We start from the raw sequence: 17,237 nt of genomic DNA, 5'->3' as shown, positions 1-17,237 counted from the left end.
CCCTTTTAATATCATGTTTATGAACGCACCGCCGGATTGGCGTGTTCCACTGTTACAAAAGTGTATGTTCTAATAAATAAATAAATAAATAAATATCCTGTGATGTTTATGTGTGTGACCGCCCACGGACCCCCCCAAAAAAACCTCGTAACTTTAGTCGTAAGTTCCCTTGTCCTACATCGTTCACCGTAAAAGTGAGGGCGCTGCACCGTCCCATCATGCATTGTAACAGCCCGTCGTCCGCCATTAACAGAAGCTGACGAATTCCACGTTGTGTTTCTTTGTAATTTAAATTAAGCTTTTGCGTGTAATAAGAGCGTCTCAGATTTTTCAAAATGTCGGACAAGATAGATATGAGTTTAGATGATATTATTAAACAAGACAGAAGTCAAAGAGGGAGAGGTAGAGGACGAGGTCGTGGTCGGGGAGGTAGGGGACGCGGCGGCGGAGGAGGAGGTTTTCAAGGGGGACGCGGTGGCCGAGGTGGTGGGGGTACAGGTGCAATGAGAAGGAGAGGAGGCAGGATATCAAGACCAACGCCGTATCAAAGGGTAGGTTTAGTACAGCTCAATGAGTCAGTCAGTGCATTGATTGTCTGAGACTGAATCTTTCAAATACATGAATTTATCATTCATGACAGAACTGTTTGGAACTCGCTTGATTCGATTCCATTTCCAACAGTCCAATTGAACAATTCCATACAAACAAACAGCCTTCGTAATCATAGCATCCCCACACTTTCTAGTGGGGATTATGCACTTTCAGTTTCCCACACGTTTGAAGTTTGAACGGGAATTGGATTGCGTACTTTTTCGATGTATGTGAGCAAATTTCTTCAATATTTTGAAAAAATGATGTCAAATTTTCTAATTCTATATTGTTTGGTAATAATGTCTTGCCAATAGTATGTTTAAAGTTGTAATTTTGTGTTTTTGATCGCAAAGATCGGATATTTTCGTTCGATTCAATTCTGAACCCTTCAAGAAGAAGGGTGCCGATTTCGCAGAACTTTGACGATAATTTTGCCTTTTTGGACACTAAAATGCATCCGATCCTTAATTTTGTTTCAACCGAGTCTTAAATTAACAAGCACAATAAGGTTGGTACCACTTTTATATACATTGATGAAATTTTAAAGATTTTTTAAAGTTTCTAACCGGCGCAAATCGTTCTTGTGTGTATTTCCCATTGACATCCAAAATGGCTTTTAAGCCAGTCCTCAATATACATAGGTACGGCCAGTGTCTGAAATGAGGAAAATATGGAGGTTATCCCGAGGATAACTAGAGCATAAATTCTGCTTGTCCTCAATACATTTTGGTTGTCCCCAAAATGTGTCATACTTTTGGAGGTAAAATATAGTGGTTGTCCAGGGGATAAGTGATTTTTGGACAAGAGGACAAGAGGATAAGTGCTTATTTCGAACACTGGGTACGGCGTATATATAGGACTGGCAAGCGAGTCTAACACTTTCTCAATTTTAAATGTCGGCTTAAAACCCATCTCTTCCGTCAAGCTTTTCCAGATTCACAGAAGTAATTGCTCCTTTGTTTGTTTGTCTTTTTCATGTTTTTGTGCGCTCTCCGAGTCTGAGGTCCGCGGCAGATTTTCCGCCTTTAGAACCATTCATTATTATTATTATTTATTATTATTAATAGGTGACACTCATAGCCTAGGCCAGTGCCGTACTGTTATGCTGACTTTCCTAGCCGGTGAGGATGACAATTTTGACCTCATCTGTTTACAAATGTTCAGAGAGGTAGACAAAAGGTCTGTCAAACATGCAAAATACTGTTCTGCTTGTCCGAACACTCAGTCATGGAATTTAAATCGTTTGCCCTTTTAAATTTTTTGCATCTCATCGATTTTAATCCCAAAAACCGATATTACAATTTAGCGTGTCTTTTCAATGGATTTTGAAATATTGTCATGTTCTCATTAACTCATTAATTACGGTAATAGATTATTCACTCGGTCGGACATCCGGGAACATTGTCCCCTTCGTCCCCGTTGCACAAGCGCGCGCATAGCAACCAGCTCGAGAAAGGGGAACTGCACATGCGCCCACTGGTTTTACAAGGCTATTTCCCCGTTGCGACGTCAGCCCGACCAAGAGAATGACATGAGTACAAATTTATTCAAAACACAGGCCTACAATTTTTTTTTTAAATCAACCATGAATGATCCTAGCATTTAGGTCTAGGTCCAGGGACACTCCAAAGCCGAAAAAAATAAATAACTTTTTAAAATTATAAATAAATTTAAATATTTTCTGAAATTTTTAGAAAATTTGGGGGTAGGACTTTACTCGAAGGTGGGACTTTACTCAAGGTGGGACTTAACTCGCGTCAGCACGTATTATTTAGTGATACTGTAGTTTAAAATGCGATCCCAACCCTTTGGTTACCTTAGAAATTTCCATATTGGATCAGTCCCATTAATGAATACGTCTTCCGCACTCCAATGGGTAAATGTTACATGTCAGGTATTTACTTAATTATTCATAATGAGGTCAAGTATTACATATTCATCAGAGTAATATGCAGTTAGAAATTGTATTAAACTGGGAACCACATTTTACATAATCATGTCTAGCACAACAAGGGAAGGACCGACAAGAAACCACCAAACAGCGCATCTACATGTTACATCATTACCCCGGAAGTCATGATGTTATTTTATGAATGAAATCGACCCTTTCAAGGATCATATGCATGCGTTGTGGTAATCTTGGTGACCGGTAGCTGCCATTTTGGTCTACGTGTGTGTTCTACTTGTAATGCTAGATACAGCGGTTTGAAAATTTACTTTTGGTTGACATAAATCGAACAAAATTTTTTTATTAACCCTAACACCCAACCCTGCCTTTTGCTATCGGAAGTTAAAGAAGAAGCAAAAAAGGAGAGAAGATAAACAAAGAAGTCGCTTGGCGCCCCGGGATTTGAACCTTAGACACCCCACATGCCAAGCACACAATCACCGACCGGTAGCCACACAGGTTACGCTGCCCTGGGCAGCGATTCCATGAGCATATAGCACTTGAGGGTGATTGTGTCATCGCAAAAACTCTGGGATTCACGCATGCGCATTGGATTTCATCATGAACAACAAGACCGTGCACAAGAGCGTGCATTTTGCAAATGATCACATTAATCTCAAGACCACTGGTGTGGAGATTAGCGGGTCGCAAACCAGGAAGTAAGATTGCAGTTTCACTTGAATTGAAAACCAGTTTAGGCCGCTTTTCGGGGAGAGTCTGATCATGCCTGATCATGTCATTATCTCTGTATGCTTTCATCGTTACTAATTTGCTATAATGATTCCCAAAGGGGAAGCAAATAAATGAAGCCAGAACAAGAATTATTTAGGGTTGTAGTCTGTAGAATTTGTCATTGTTGGCCATCATGGATGTTTTATCTACACAATATTTTCCTCTTGTTTGTCGACAAAGATTCGACGTCAGATTTTGAAACATCTTGGTTGAAAAAATGCTGAATGTTTTGGACGTGTGAGTGACAGTCTCTTCCATTACAGTCTCTAGCCATTATCATTACATATGACGTTATTTTGGATAGAGTGCTCTATATTGGTGTCTGCTGTACTGTACTCTACAAATAAGAAACCTCACAATGTGGCCTCTTCTTTTTGGGCTCAAGGATATAGCTGAGGAACTGTCTCATAGGATGCATGGGGTTTCAGAACAGTCCCGTCCAAAAACATAACAAAAATCACCATGCTATGACCATGCACCCTCAACAACAACCTACTACAATGCATGTGTTTGTTACCACCATGTGCAATGGAAGAGACTGTCACTCACACATCCAAAACATTCAGCATTTTTTCAACCAAGATGTTTCAAAAATTCCGATATTTCCATGCTATCTTGTGTAGTAAGCTTACCAAGTTGCTCACATGGTCATGAGTAGCAGCAATAAATGGCGAAAATCTGCATCCGAACCCGGAAGTGAACCAAAAGTCAGTGTCAAAAGGTCATAGTTCGTCATTTTAGCGTGACTTTTAAGTTTACCTAATGATTTTAACGGGAATTTTCGTGCTAAAAATGACCTCTAATAAACGCCCCCTTGGGAAAATGTAACGCCCCCGGGGGCGTTTATTCGAGGAAATACGGTAATTTTCCTTCGGTTTTAATGATGGTTGTCAAATTATTCATCTTGAGGGTAAATTTTGGTATAGAAATTTTCTGACCACTGACCAGTTTGCTGTATTCCATCGGCAGACTAGAATTTTGGTGAGTCACATGGTTTCTTTTCACGCTAAAACTACAACCCGGTATAACTTTAATTTACATTAATTTATTTATTTAAAATTCTGATTGTTCACAGCCAAAACAGTTACCAGACCAATGGCAGCATGATTTATATGATGATATGGGTGGCGGCGGCGGCGGTGGTGGCTCAGGTGCAGCCCGTATGGCATACAGACTCACAGGTAGTCCAGGTGCAGGGGGTGCACAACAAGGAAAACTATTAGTTGCCAATTTGGACTTTGGAGTATCAGATGCAGATATACAGGTAAGGAGAAGTATTTTGTTTGTTTTTTCTTTTACGTTATCATCACAGTTCTTCTTGTGGTACCTCACATACATTGTGGTTTAATGAAAGCTGTGCACCTTTGTTTCCAATGGACATTTTATTGTGAAATGTCATTGTACAAGGAATACATTTAAAAAAATTCCACATAGCCCCCTAATGAAAAGTATTTAATTATCTTTGTAATCACTCAAAAAGCATTTAGTGTGAATTTTACATCCGAACTAGAGGCTATTAATTTTTACAAGCCTTTTTATTTTACATGTAAAGCCTATGGGGGTGACAATTAAAAATGGACGGCAATATTGAAAAACCCTCATTTTGGGCCATTTTAGACACTAAAATGCCCATAAAAAACGAATAGCCTCTAGTTCGGATGTAAAATTCACACACAATGCTACCTGAGTGAGTACAAACATAATTAAATACATTTCATTCGGGGGCTATATCAAAAACAAAAAATGTCCTATACCCTAATGGTTATGGAACAAAGGTGTGTGGCAGAGATCATTCTTTTAGGTGCAAAACCTGGAGCATGTGTTCACGCCATGCCTGGTGGTCAGTAAAGGCCCCAGTTGTCTTGGATGTTTGTTGGTTTCTTTATTCCTTTAAGGGGGTACTACACCCATGTGGTAAATTTGTGACTATTTTTGCATTTTTCTCAAAGAATAATTTTATAAAGTTATGTATATTATTGGGGCAAGGAATCCAATTACTACACTGAAATTTCAGTGACTCAAGACAAGCGGTTCAGTATATATGATAGGAACGAGGTACATCCTAGCGGTACATTATTTCTGATCATAAATAACAAACCGCTTGTCTTGGGTCACTGAAATTCTAGTGTAGTAATTGGATTCCTTGCCCCTTTAATATACATAACTTTTGTTACTACTGTGTTATTAGTTTTTGAGAAAAATGCAAAAATAGACACAAATCTATCGAGGGGTGTAGTACCCCCTTAAATTTGTATGTATAAATTGCTTGAATGAAGATGATGGAATAATAACACATAAAAACGTACATACCGTATTGTTTGTAATAAACGCCCCGAGAGCGTTGCATTTTTCCAAAAGGGGGGCGTTTATTGGAAGTGAATTGTCATTGAAAAAAGCTTGAAAATCGGGCTCAATTTCCCGATGGTGCTCCTATTAAAAGGAGGGATTTACGACTATACATGATGGCGGCGCCCACTGAAAATGATATTTTCGTGGGAATTCAACAAAATTACACCTGTAAGTGCATGGAATTAGTGAAATTCTACCATAATTAGACAATGAAATGGATGGGAGTTGAGTCATCACAGGTTTTGTCCATTCAATTTAGCGATCGTGACTGACATGACTGATGCAAGTTTTAAGCATACCTACACGATATGCGATGGATGGCATGGAAATGTTTGCATTTTTGTCAATTTTTCACAGAAAAATTGGAGGGGGGCGTTTATTAGAGGGGTAGCGTTTATTACAAACAAAACGGTATGTATCAGTGTACCCTTTTCACCAATAGCTCACAAATTTGAATCCTCATTCCAGGGGCTACTTATATCCATATTCAGTCTCATGCATGGAGATGAGAGTAACATGGAGTGCATGATGGGATATAGGTACTAAATCAGGCATTAGCTTCTAATTATAAATCTAACAGACTCATGTGATTAATGTATATTTTCTGTTTGCGAATAGTAATATATCTTGAGCTTTCAGAATTGGATAAAAAGTTGATTCTATAACACATATTTGACCAATTGTTGTCACATGAAGTTGTGTTTAATCAGTTACACTATATTTTTGTTTGTACGATTGTATTGCACAGGAATTATTTGCTGATTTTGGGGTATTGAAGAAAGCAGCTGTACATTACGATAGATCAGGAAGGAGTTTGGGCACAGCGGATGTAGTATTTGAAAGGAGGGCTGATGCAATTAAAGCAATGAAACAGTACAATAATGTGCCATTAGATGGTAAGTATCCACTCCACATCAATATTATAAGACATAACCAAACATATAAAAGATAGTCATCGCCACCAAAACGTGTAAATATTTACAAATACAATATTTTATATACATGTTATGTACATTTAGGCCATTCGTGATTGAGTGTCAACTTCAGAACCAGCAACTGTAATGCTTACTTGGATTAATTGTTACTTTTTTTTGGTTGATTTATATTATTTTATTGTAATCGAGTATTTTTACCCCCTCCCCCCTAAACGAAACTAGTTTCGTTTATAGGACGTCATCGATCTTTTGGTTTGTTCCCTTACTTTTTTTTAACTGGTTTATTGGCGAAAGTAGTCTAAAATCTTCAAAAACATAACACAAAAGTTCCATGTCATTCCTTGTCATATTTTGACAAAATTACTCATTTTTGTTTTATGACTTTTTGTTTTCTAGGTCGTGCGATGAGCATTCAATTAGTCACACCTGCAGCAGAATTAGAAAGTGTCAAACCAATTAGGCAAGGTGGTGGAGGAGGCGGCCAAATGAGGCAGTAAGTATTATAATTTATTTGTTTATTCTTTCTTTATCCAGGGTAATCTCTTTGGTATCTTGTACTGATCTCCAAGAAGGCCCTGCACTTACCCTAACCACTTGGGTATAAGCCCATTCCCCTAGATGGCAGATTTCACTTCAAAAATGGGGTGGGCTTATAACGGGAGGGTTAGTACTTGAATTTAAAAATAAGAACAATCATCCCCATTTATATATATATGCCCGATGGGCGATGTACCAGTAATTTCTATCATCTATGTCAATGTTTTTATAAACTTGTATGGAATGTTAATTATCAACTGATATTTTTTTTATTGTTCATAAATGTGAGAGAAAAGCATTAGCCAAAATTACAACTGGGCTTATACCCAAGTGCACCATTGTTCCCAGAATGTTTTGAAAAATAGGGGGTGGGCTTATAGTTGAAGGTGGGCTTACACCCAAATGGTTACGGTAATTACAAAATATACAATACTTTATAAATGATATAGAACAATCAAAACAAAACTTACATTACTTTCTAATACGGAAATAATCAAAACAAGGGAAACATAAATTATGAAACAAAACAAAAAACAGTGTTATAAAATGGATCTGAAAATACACATCCCCAATTGGGAAATACTTCAGACTAAAGATGGCCTTCCATAATTCGTCAACATCTCAAATTGGCCAAAAATGTCACTTACGATATTGTAGCACTCTGCCGATGATTTGTGACTGTCAGTGACATAGTCTAGAGTCCGAAGTTTTCCGTTTTACGGAAAACGGAAAAAAATCATGGAATCAGAAGTACAACACGGAAAATGACATTTTTGTATCACGTGACAAAAATTGTTAAAAGATAAGAGAAATAAATGTTGAAAACAATCTTGAGTTGTGTATGTCAATATTTAAAAAAAAAAATACTGTTTAATAATACCGAAATAAAGATATATTACCAAAGCATGAACCCCCTATCTATCCAAACATCGTAACAGTCGGCATATTATTGTGAGAATTTTCCAATCAGAGCATATTGATCGCGATACTGAACACTTTATTGTGACACTAATATCATTCATAATCATTGTTTATACATTTTAAGATTTATTCATAAAACATGGATTTACAAATTGTACAAAATTATACAACACGGATTACGACACGAAAAATGGATTTTAGAGAACGGTAAACTTCGGACTCTAACCTAGTCATTGTAAACTCACTGTCCATGTAATGTTATAGAGGTGCAGATTGAATGAGGTTTCACTTGTATGTATTAACAATCATATTTTGTTTTTCTCCATGTTACAGACGACAAGGTTTTGGAGGTGGTGGCAGAGGAGGACAAAGACAACGTGGAGGTGGTGGCGGCGGACGTGGTGGTGGCGGTCGAGGTGGACGGGGCCAAAGTGGCAGGGGTAGGGGAGGTCGTGGACGTGGTGGCAGGAACCAGGGTCCAGTAAAAACAGCAGAAGAATTAGACGCAGAGTTGGACGCATATAATGCACAGGTTTGTAATATTAGGTTTAGATGAGTCACGTTTAGAACTATTTAAAGAGGCTAGACCCTAAGAGGACTGACTTACTCAGAATTACCCCTTGAGTAATGCTGTGGTGTAATCAACAGGCATGAGAAGAATTTTCAGGCTTTTGCCTGAATTCACACAGTTTTTTTGTCCAAATTTACACTTTTTTGGGGGGGGGGGGGCCTTTTAAGGCTGAATTAACACGCTTTTTCAGGCAGTTTTCAAAAAAGCCATTCTCATACTTGAATCAAAGTCAGAATTAAAAAAGACTAGTTTGCATCTGACGTCACTGTCAATCAAACTTCCCATGACCCTTGATTGGTTAAAAGGAAAGTTGATTCATCTGGTGCCAATTGGATTAAAGAAATCACTTTTACAAGGCAAAAGGCAAATTATTTAGGCATTGTTGACATGGTGCCTTCAGGAAAGAAAGTTTCCTATAGTATTAAGACCTAAACCTAAACATTGAGGTCCAAGGTCATTTGAGATCACTTGTAAAGCAGGCTGAAAACAATCTGCATGTTTCTACTGGGGAACGGTTTATGTGGTTTAGTTTAGAGTGTTACCGGTTAATGTGCTCAGTGGAAACAGATCGGTTCAGAGTGATGCGGTGTGGACACCCCGGCAACCGTGATCCACCTCATGAGGTAGTCCATGTGGTGTCACTGTGACACCCGGTATTTCTGTCAGTGGAAACGCAATGGTTAACGGTTGCTGGGTGTTGAACTTCTTTATGTACATTTTATGTATCACATCGTGACCTAGCAGCTTGGGGTCAGGAAAATATTTTCAGTACATGTACTTCCGGTACACACCACAACCCTTATTTTAAGCATCAATAGAAACGTGCTGGTTGTTGCCTGAATCGGATTGTGGGTTACCAGGTAATACCGGGTAAAAATACAGAGTGCTCAGTGTAAACACGCAGATAGAGTATGCTGAAAATGACAATTCTGGTCTCCCATGAATAGTTCATATCCACTTGCAACCATTATCATTATGTTTTGATGAATCTAAGTGTGTGAAAATATTGTCCAATATTTTAACACTCATGTAGCTTGACCTATAAATATGGGCTCAATCATTCCAATTTTATATCAAACTTGGGCCATAGCTGCACTATGGGAAATTTCGTGTAATGGTGATGTACAAGGTCACACACTGAGATCAGAGGTCAATAAACATTGTTGTTTGGTTTCTGTGCAGTGCATCTGGCTTAAACAATTATATTTGGATTATGTTGTGCATACAATTTAGGCATCAAGAAGTCACATGTTAATTTTCCTGATTTTTATCAATTTGCATTCTGTTTACTGGAAACGACCAGAAAATAGTAAGCTCCACATGTACATGAATTATTGTGGCAATGGCGCATCTATGGTATAGAAATGAAGGCTGCAAGCATCATTTTAACCCCTTTGTTGGTTTTGTGCTTAAACTATATAAAACTAGATAAATACAGGAGTCCCAAAATTATGATTTTCCCAAGAAGTGGCCATTTTATTCTGTTTGCTTCTTGTTTGCATATTTGTTTGCTTGTTTCATTGTCTATCTATTTAACATAAAATACTAACAGCTAGTTTCAGGAAGTGTTGGGAAATTTTCATGTTTTTAGTCATAACATTGTCATTGCGAAATGGTTAATTCCAAGATAAAAGCTGTACATGTATAAACAACCTTGCATTGTGTTGAAAGTAGGCAAATATTTCTGCTCAAATCCCCCCTGATTGAAAGTTTGGCATGTACCAGCAAAAGGCGCTGAACAACTATCCATTTTACATGCATGTGCAGTAGACATTACAATAATGTACAGTGTATTTTCAATTTCCTTAAATAGTGAAGAAACCAAACTGCAACCATCGCCTTAATTTGTATACACTTTTTTGCAGTACACTGTAAAGATGTGACCTTGTTTCTTAGGATATGTGTTTACAAGCTCTGCACCTTTATTTCAGGCTAACATTATACAATTTAAAGCTCAAATTTTATAATAATTTTATGAAGGACCAGGTCTTATTATAGTCTGTCTCGTCTAAGCTGAGAGTAACGCCATGTTGGATTTCGTAGTGGTAGGTTCAAATCTAATCTAATCCTGTGGGGTGTATACACATATGTAGAAGGATGGTTTGTCCATACGCTGGTGACACAACTTTATAAAGGCACTGATTCGAGTCTGCCACTACAAAATCCAACATGGTGTTACTCTCACTTTGAGACAAGACACCGTATAGTGAACTATTGCATGACACAGCGCTATGTTTGAAAAACATAATGTGCAATTTTCATGAAAAACAAAAGGCTTATTTATAATTTGTGGGCATTTTGTTTGGCCCCCACACATATATGTGGTTTATATGTTATCCCCCAGATGGTTCTTTGTATGTTTGGCTGTCCAGTTGTTTGTCCCGGCAGAAGCAAAACCAGTAATCCACTGTGCAGTTCCATCCCAATAACCGATCAACCGCAAACTTGGTATGGTGATAGGATATGGTGGCCTGATGTGCTGTATAGTTTTGTGTCATGTTATTTGCACATTTATGAATATTAATGAGCTTATTTGCATCTTGCATATTATTTGTATATAAACCTTTGTTATTTACACATCTTTGTGTGGGGCCACCTTAATTACAAACTGCATAATTCTAGTTTATAGCAGGTATTTGCATCAGGGTTTTTGTCTGTGGGAGAGTGGACATAGCGGGTTCTATTACCTCAGTTGTCATTCTGTATTAGCCTTGTAGTAAAAAAAAAAGTTTTTCATAGGAGTATGTATGCAAAATTGTCATACCACTAAGGGAAACATCAAAGAACACCGCTCACCGGATATATTTTCAGTGAGTGCGTACTTACGCTTTATATCTAGTCAGTGAGAGTGTAATGCGCAAGCACGATACACTTATACGGTGAGTTATGAGTATAAAGGCAAATCGCATAAACCGGCCATGTAAAATGCATGTGATACGTAATACATGGAACAATTATCTAATTTTTGGTAATGTTTTTCTTATTTTGCAACAATTAAAATGTATAAATTAAAAACATCATTATTTCAATATTTAGAATGACTTAGTGGTATGATAAATTTGTTATTAGGTTCAGCATCAGCATGGTACGGAAAATTATCTTGCACTCAGTGTCATACTGGGTTCAGCCTTCAGTTTCAGCCAGTATGACACTTCGCGCGTGATAATTTCCTGTACCATACCTCTGCTTCACCTGATAACTTACAGTAGTAAGACCATGTCCTCAAAAAATACACATCATACGTACGTCCTCAATGCTTAAGAAACATGAGTGTGAATCAATTACAGACGGAGCAATATTAGAATAGTTATAACCACCAGAACCATAATCCTAATCTAACCCAAGCCCTAAACTGTAACCCTAAACCTGAGCCTCACCTCACCGCTAATCCTAAAATCTAATAATACATTTGGATGAGGGCAGTGATTCTAAAAGTCTTGCCTTTGAAGTTCTTTCTCCGTAATTCTCCACCCTCCCATCAATATGGCACTTTGCTCCTCAGTTCTGAATGCAGCTGGAAATGTTTATTTCACAATTTGGTTTCTTATTAATTATTTCAATGTTATTAAGGGCTGGGGTATGAACGTTTGAACAGTATTTATTTTGGGACATTAGAGCACATCAGACATATCGAATTGCATTCTGAATACTGAAGAATGTCATTCTGATATCAAATAATTTTGGTTTTTGAAATTCGCAATTTAATACACATTTTATGGCAAATCATTAAAATTGATATTTTTGATATTTAACAGTACTCGAAAGTAAACTTTATAAATCTGATGATTTATACTTAAGCGATGTATGTAGGTGGGATGAAATGCCGACGATCAATTGAAAATTTTGACCTTTCGTATTGAAGATATGGATTTTTTCCCAAAACACCAAAAAAAAATTAGGTCTTTTTGGGAAAAAATCTATATCTTCAATATGAAAGGTCAAATTTTCAATTGACCGTCGGCTTTTCCTCCCTGCTACATACACTTTAAGAATATATCATTAGATTTATATAATTTACCGAGGACTGTTATATATCAAAATTTGAAAAATATCAAATTTTATAATTTGTCATAAAATTTGTATTATATTGTGATTTTCAAAAATGAAAATTATTTGATATCAGAAAGACATGCTTCAGTATTCAGAATGCAATTCGATAGGTCTGAGGTGCTCTCATGTCCCACAAAAAATACTGTCGAAACGCATAATAAACGCTCATTTTAGATCCCTTAATTTGCAGATATTTGTTTTATTTGGTAATATCACATTGTCTTTTCGCCATTTCTTTAACATGCATGTGTGTATTACAAAGCATACAAACTTGGGAATTGTCCAATATATTTTTCTACTATTAAACTGTGAACTCTTGCATCTTTTTCTTTCATTTTGCAGATGGATACAGCCTGATTGTAATATTTGGGAAAATCCAGGGGGGAGAGTCTACCACGGGATCCTGCCAGCAGCAGCTATGATGGTGGTGGCCTAGTCTCTGTTCCAGTCCCAACACACCAAAGCTGTTTGTATTTTTTTAAATGTCCAACCAAATATATTATAAGAGGATGCTGTCACAAACTGCCACAACACAATGAACTATATGAAGCTGCTGCTTAACAGTTTTGATCTCCCATTCAGTGATGCCATTCTCTCTTTTTTAAAGGATATATGCTAGTGAATCAAAAAGAACTTACTACCGTGGGTATTGTACTGTATTGCAGAATATTGCACAGGTGCTATGATGTGGGAAGACTTGATATTTTGGTGGTTTTTCTGTAAATGAAGAATGTAGAAATGAATGTACTTGAAAACTTTTTGTATAGAGTGGAAAAAAGGAAAGTGCCAACAAAGTGAAACCAAAATGAAAGGTAGTCATCATCACGCTATAATATTGAAACCAATACACAAGTTGGTGGTGTGCGTGAGTAAATAAATAGGTGATTTCATGTGATCGCGATGAGGTTTTAAGTTACAGCTGTTTGGAGATTATATTTGTCGCTTGGAATTGTTGTTCAAAACAAGCCTTGCTTTACATAAGTATTAGATATTGAACTTTGAAATTCCAAGGACTCTGTCCGCTCTTACCTGTGACTCCTCTGACCTAGAATATTGATACTGTGGGATTCATTAGCATTATCTGATGACAAAGAATTATTTGGAATGTATTATGTAATGAATGTAAATATGCTTATGTAAATTGTTCCTTTTTTTAACGCACTTCACACACTAGGTGCACAACATATCATGTCGTATTGGGGGTGTGTAAAGGTCAACAACCATGTACATGTTCTTATGTTTTCATTTAAAGCCATATTTGGTGTAATGATGAAATTGATGGTGCGCTGGTTATGTAATAACAATTTTTGAGGAGGGCAAACTTCAGTATTAAAGATCTACATGCATCTGCAATTCGCTGTAGAAGTGATGATGTAACATGATTAATTACCATAGCAATAGATGAATACAATTTTTGAATATATCACCTTGCACTGCAAGCAGGTTGCACTCATCACACGTGTATGTCTGCAATCATTTGATTGAATACAATATCGCTCTTTTCAAAGATACTAATTATTCTATAGAATTACGACCCGGGTCTTTATCCCTGTTCTTTGACATTGTGGTTCAATGCATAGGTACCACATGAACGTTATAGCGCAGGGCGATATATTCAAAAATTGTATTCATCTATTGCTATGGTAGTAATCCGATTATTACCTCACTTCTACAGCGAATGCAGCAGTATTCATAACAGACTTACTTTCATCTTGGATTTTCTGAGCCTTTCGCTGCTCCCATTTGACCAACTTCCCTCCACAAAAACTACTGTAGTGTATGCAAAGGTTCCTGTGCTAAAAAAATTGCAAGTAAATGGTAAATCCCACCAAACTACAGTATGATTGTGGAACAAGAATTGTGGCTGACGAAGACAGCATCCATATCAAGGGTAGAATTTTGACAAGAATCTGAATATCTGTTTAAACAGCAATCAGAACTGTAACTCTTCTAGGTAGGGCTGCTTTACTGTGGCCTGTCAACTCTGAAAACCACAATCACTCACTACCCCAGTGTTTCCAGATTGTTGGGTTAATAGGTTCTATCTAGGAGGGCTAAGATAGGTATGGACTAAATAAAAAATGGTAGATTTTTACACTCTAATCAACATATATCCTTAGGGGTGGGAGTGGGAAGACAATTCTATTCAGATTGATTGATTGATGATGATCATTTCAAAATGTTGTGTCATGATTCATTATAGTGGATTCTGAACCCATGATTTCTTTCAAACAAGAAAGTGTAACAAAATAGTTGTTGTCACCAGCATTGATGACAGAACATGTTCTTGAACCTGTTTTACAAAGTGAAATATTTTCAAATCAGCTTTCAATGCTTTGTCAGCTAATAAGATTTTATATTTGGAGTTTTATAAGTTGTTAACATTTTGAATTATTGTAGTACAACATAGTGTAATTTTTTCCAGGGTTAGAATTTTGTTGAACAGTGTCAGAATCTAAGTCGTGATTCTTGCTAAGGAATGTTGTGCAAATCGTTCATGTATAATTCTTACAAATGGTCTACTGTGTACCCTCTGAAAATTCAACTTTGAATCATGCAAATCATTTAAATAGATTCTTTGTGAGAATTGATATTTGCACTGAAGTGAAATGTGATGAGTGTGAGTTGCAGAGGAATTATAGGTGTAGGACAAAGAAGGTGTATTTGACTATGTTTTCTAATCTTGAATTTTTAAAGGTTTTTAACTGCACATCAGTTATTTGGAGGGCATTGTGACAAATCTAAACATTTTGCCTTTGGAACCGAGAAATATCCCTAGAGATATTCTGACGTCCAAAGCAGAATCTCAAGATTTTGTTCTACGAAATTTGTTAAAATAAATGTAAATTTCAATCTCAACTTATATTGTGCCCTTCAAAAAATTGAACAGGCTAAAACAGACTTACCAATTGCTGCAGCCATGTGCAAAAACGGTAGTTGCGCAAGTGTGAAATGTTCCGACACAAAGGATGCACACATGCAGTAGTCATAAGAGTTCATGATTTGAAAACAAGTTAAAGCCATCTCATAAGCGGTGAAGCCATAAAATTCTAGCAAATATCTGTGAATCGTTAACTGGTTGGCACAAAACACTTGATTCCTATACACTTGGGACTGCACAAAAGATTCTACGATCCTGGCAGATTTCGTTTTTAAGAATCATCATAGATTCTGGCACCTTAGGATTAAATTTGGTTTGGTTAAGAATAATTTCTCTTAAACTGTTTATTGCATAGGCTGTTAAATGTTAATCTTTTCTAGTTTACCTACTGTTTTCTGTTGGCAGTGGCTGCACCAATGGTAATTATCCTCCTGTTAAAAAATAAATTACTGTTGCTGCTACTCGCTGTAGGTATATTAGAAAAGCTGGTCTGTATTACTAATAGGCCTACCCATAAGAGTGAAACCCTAATCAAAAACTGCCGGAATATGGTACTGAATAGCCCCATTAATTGGAATATGATTGTAAAACCACACCAGTGCATCATATCAGCACAGGCATTATGTGTATAAGCCTTTTTGAAATATGGCGGGCACAAAAGGAGAGGGCGTACTTTGAAGTGAGTACTCTTTTGTATGCTTCTCAGCTGACAAAAGATTACTCACTTGAGTCACTTCAAAGTAGGCCCTCTCCTTTTGTGCCTGCCATATTTCAAAAAGGCTTATTGTCATTGATCTGTTCTTGTTGGGCAGGTCTTTTAAATGGTCACCGCTTTTAAGACTTTTTTTTCCATGTTGGTATATTTTGTAGAAAGTTGTAAGCATCATGAAGGCAAGAAATATTTTGTCAATTGTTGTTCTTAGTTTTGATGTGTAAAGTCAGTAAATTTGTTTGTCATTTGACTAAAAACCTGGAGTTTGTTAGTATTTTTTTTAAAGTTGTACACATTGCAGAAATACAAAGTGGTGTATTATAAATTTTGGATTTATATAGCGCCTTTTTCCAGGTCTTGAAGGATTCAAAGCGCTGTAATTTCAGATTGCATCAACAAGGCCAGTTGCCCGGGGCCAGTTGCAGCCGAATCTGGCGCAGACCTATCCGCACTTAGATTGTAACATCCACTAATTAATATCTGTGCAAATTCCATTGATGAAGGAAGTTTTGATAACCAAACAACTAATCGGGAACCATAGGGAACAAATACATGACCCCCTTGACCTGAAAAATCACCCCTTATGTTTTTCCAGGCCCTTTAAATAATGAAGTTAAAGATTTGTGACAATCAACCCCAAAGACTTGTAAAACTAACAAGTTATGCATTTAAATTTTTTTGGAAAATAAGTTTTCTATAACCAATTTATATCACAAATAACATAAAAATAACATTAAAATGATGAGGCAACTCTTTATACAGCCTATACTCAAGATTTTGAATGCTTAGACTTGTGCCAAGTCCTAGGATTTTGTTACTACAAAGGGGCTGAGCAATAATTATGAGGTCCGGAGGGGTAAAATTTCCAAATTGCATGACTAAAATTGCTCCCCCCCTCGGCCTGCCAAAAATACTCCCCCTCCCCCCCTTGCACATGCCAAATTTTTGGGATCCCAAAATAGTTTAGATACACGTTGCGAGCAGGGAAATTTGCATATTTTAAGCGTTTC

The 17,237-nt window shown here is 37.0% G+C and overlaps 1 protein-coding gene across 1 annotated transcript; it reads left to right on the top strand.

Annotated features, from left to right (window-relative positions):
- The first annotated feature begins 219 nt into the window (after positions 1-219).
- On the top strand, positions 220-16,484 carry LOC140164853 (THO complex subunit 4-like). Its single transcript, XM_072188231.1, has 6 exons — positions 220-551; positions 4,347-4,535; positions 6,369-6,516; positions 6,952-7,048; positions 8,347-8,545; positions 12,977-16,484. Exons 1-6 carry the CDS (start codon positions 336-338, stop codon positions 12,989-12,991), a joined length of 864 nt encoding a protein of 287 aa, XP_072044332.1. The 5' UTR covers positions 220-335; the 3' UTR covers positions 12,992-16,484.
- The last annotated feature ends 753 nt before the right edge of the window (positions 16,485-17,237 follow it).

Source organism: Amphiura filiformis, chromosome 11 (genome assembly GCF_039555335.1).
Source record: "Amphiura filiformis chromosome 11, Afil_fr2py, whole genome shotgun sequence".
Classification (NCBI taxonomy): Eukaryota; Metazoa; Echinodermata; class Ophiuroidea; order Amphilepidida; family Amphiuridae; genus Amphiura; species Amphiura filiformis.
This window is presented reverse-complemented; position numbering and strand designations above follow the sequence as displayed.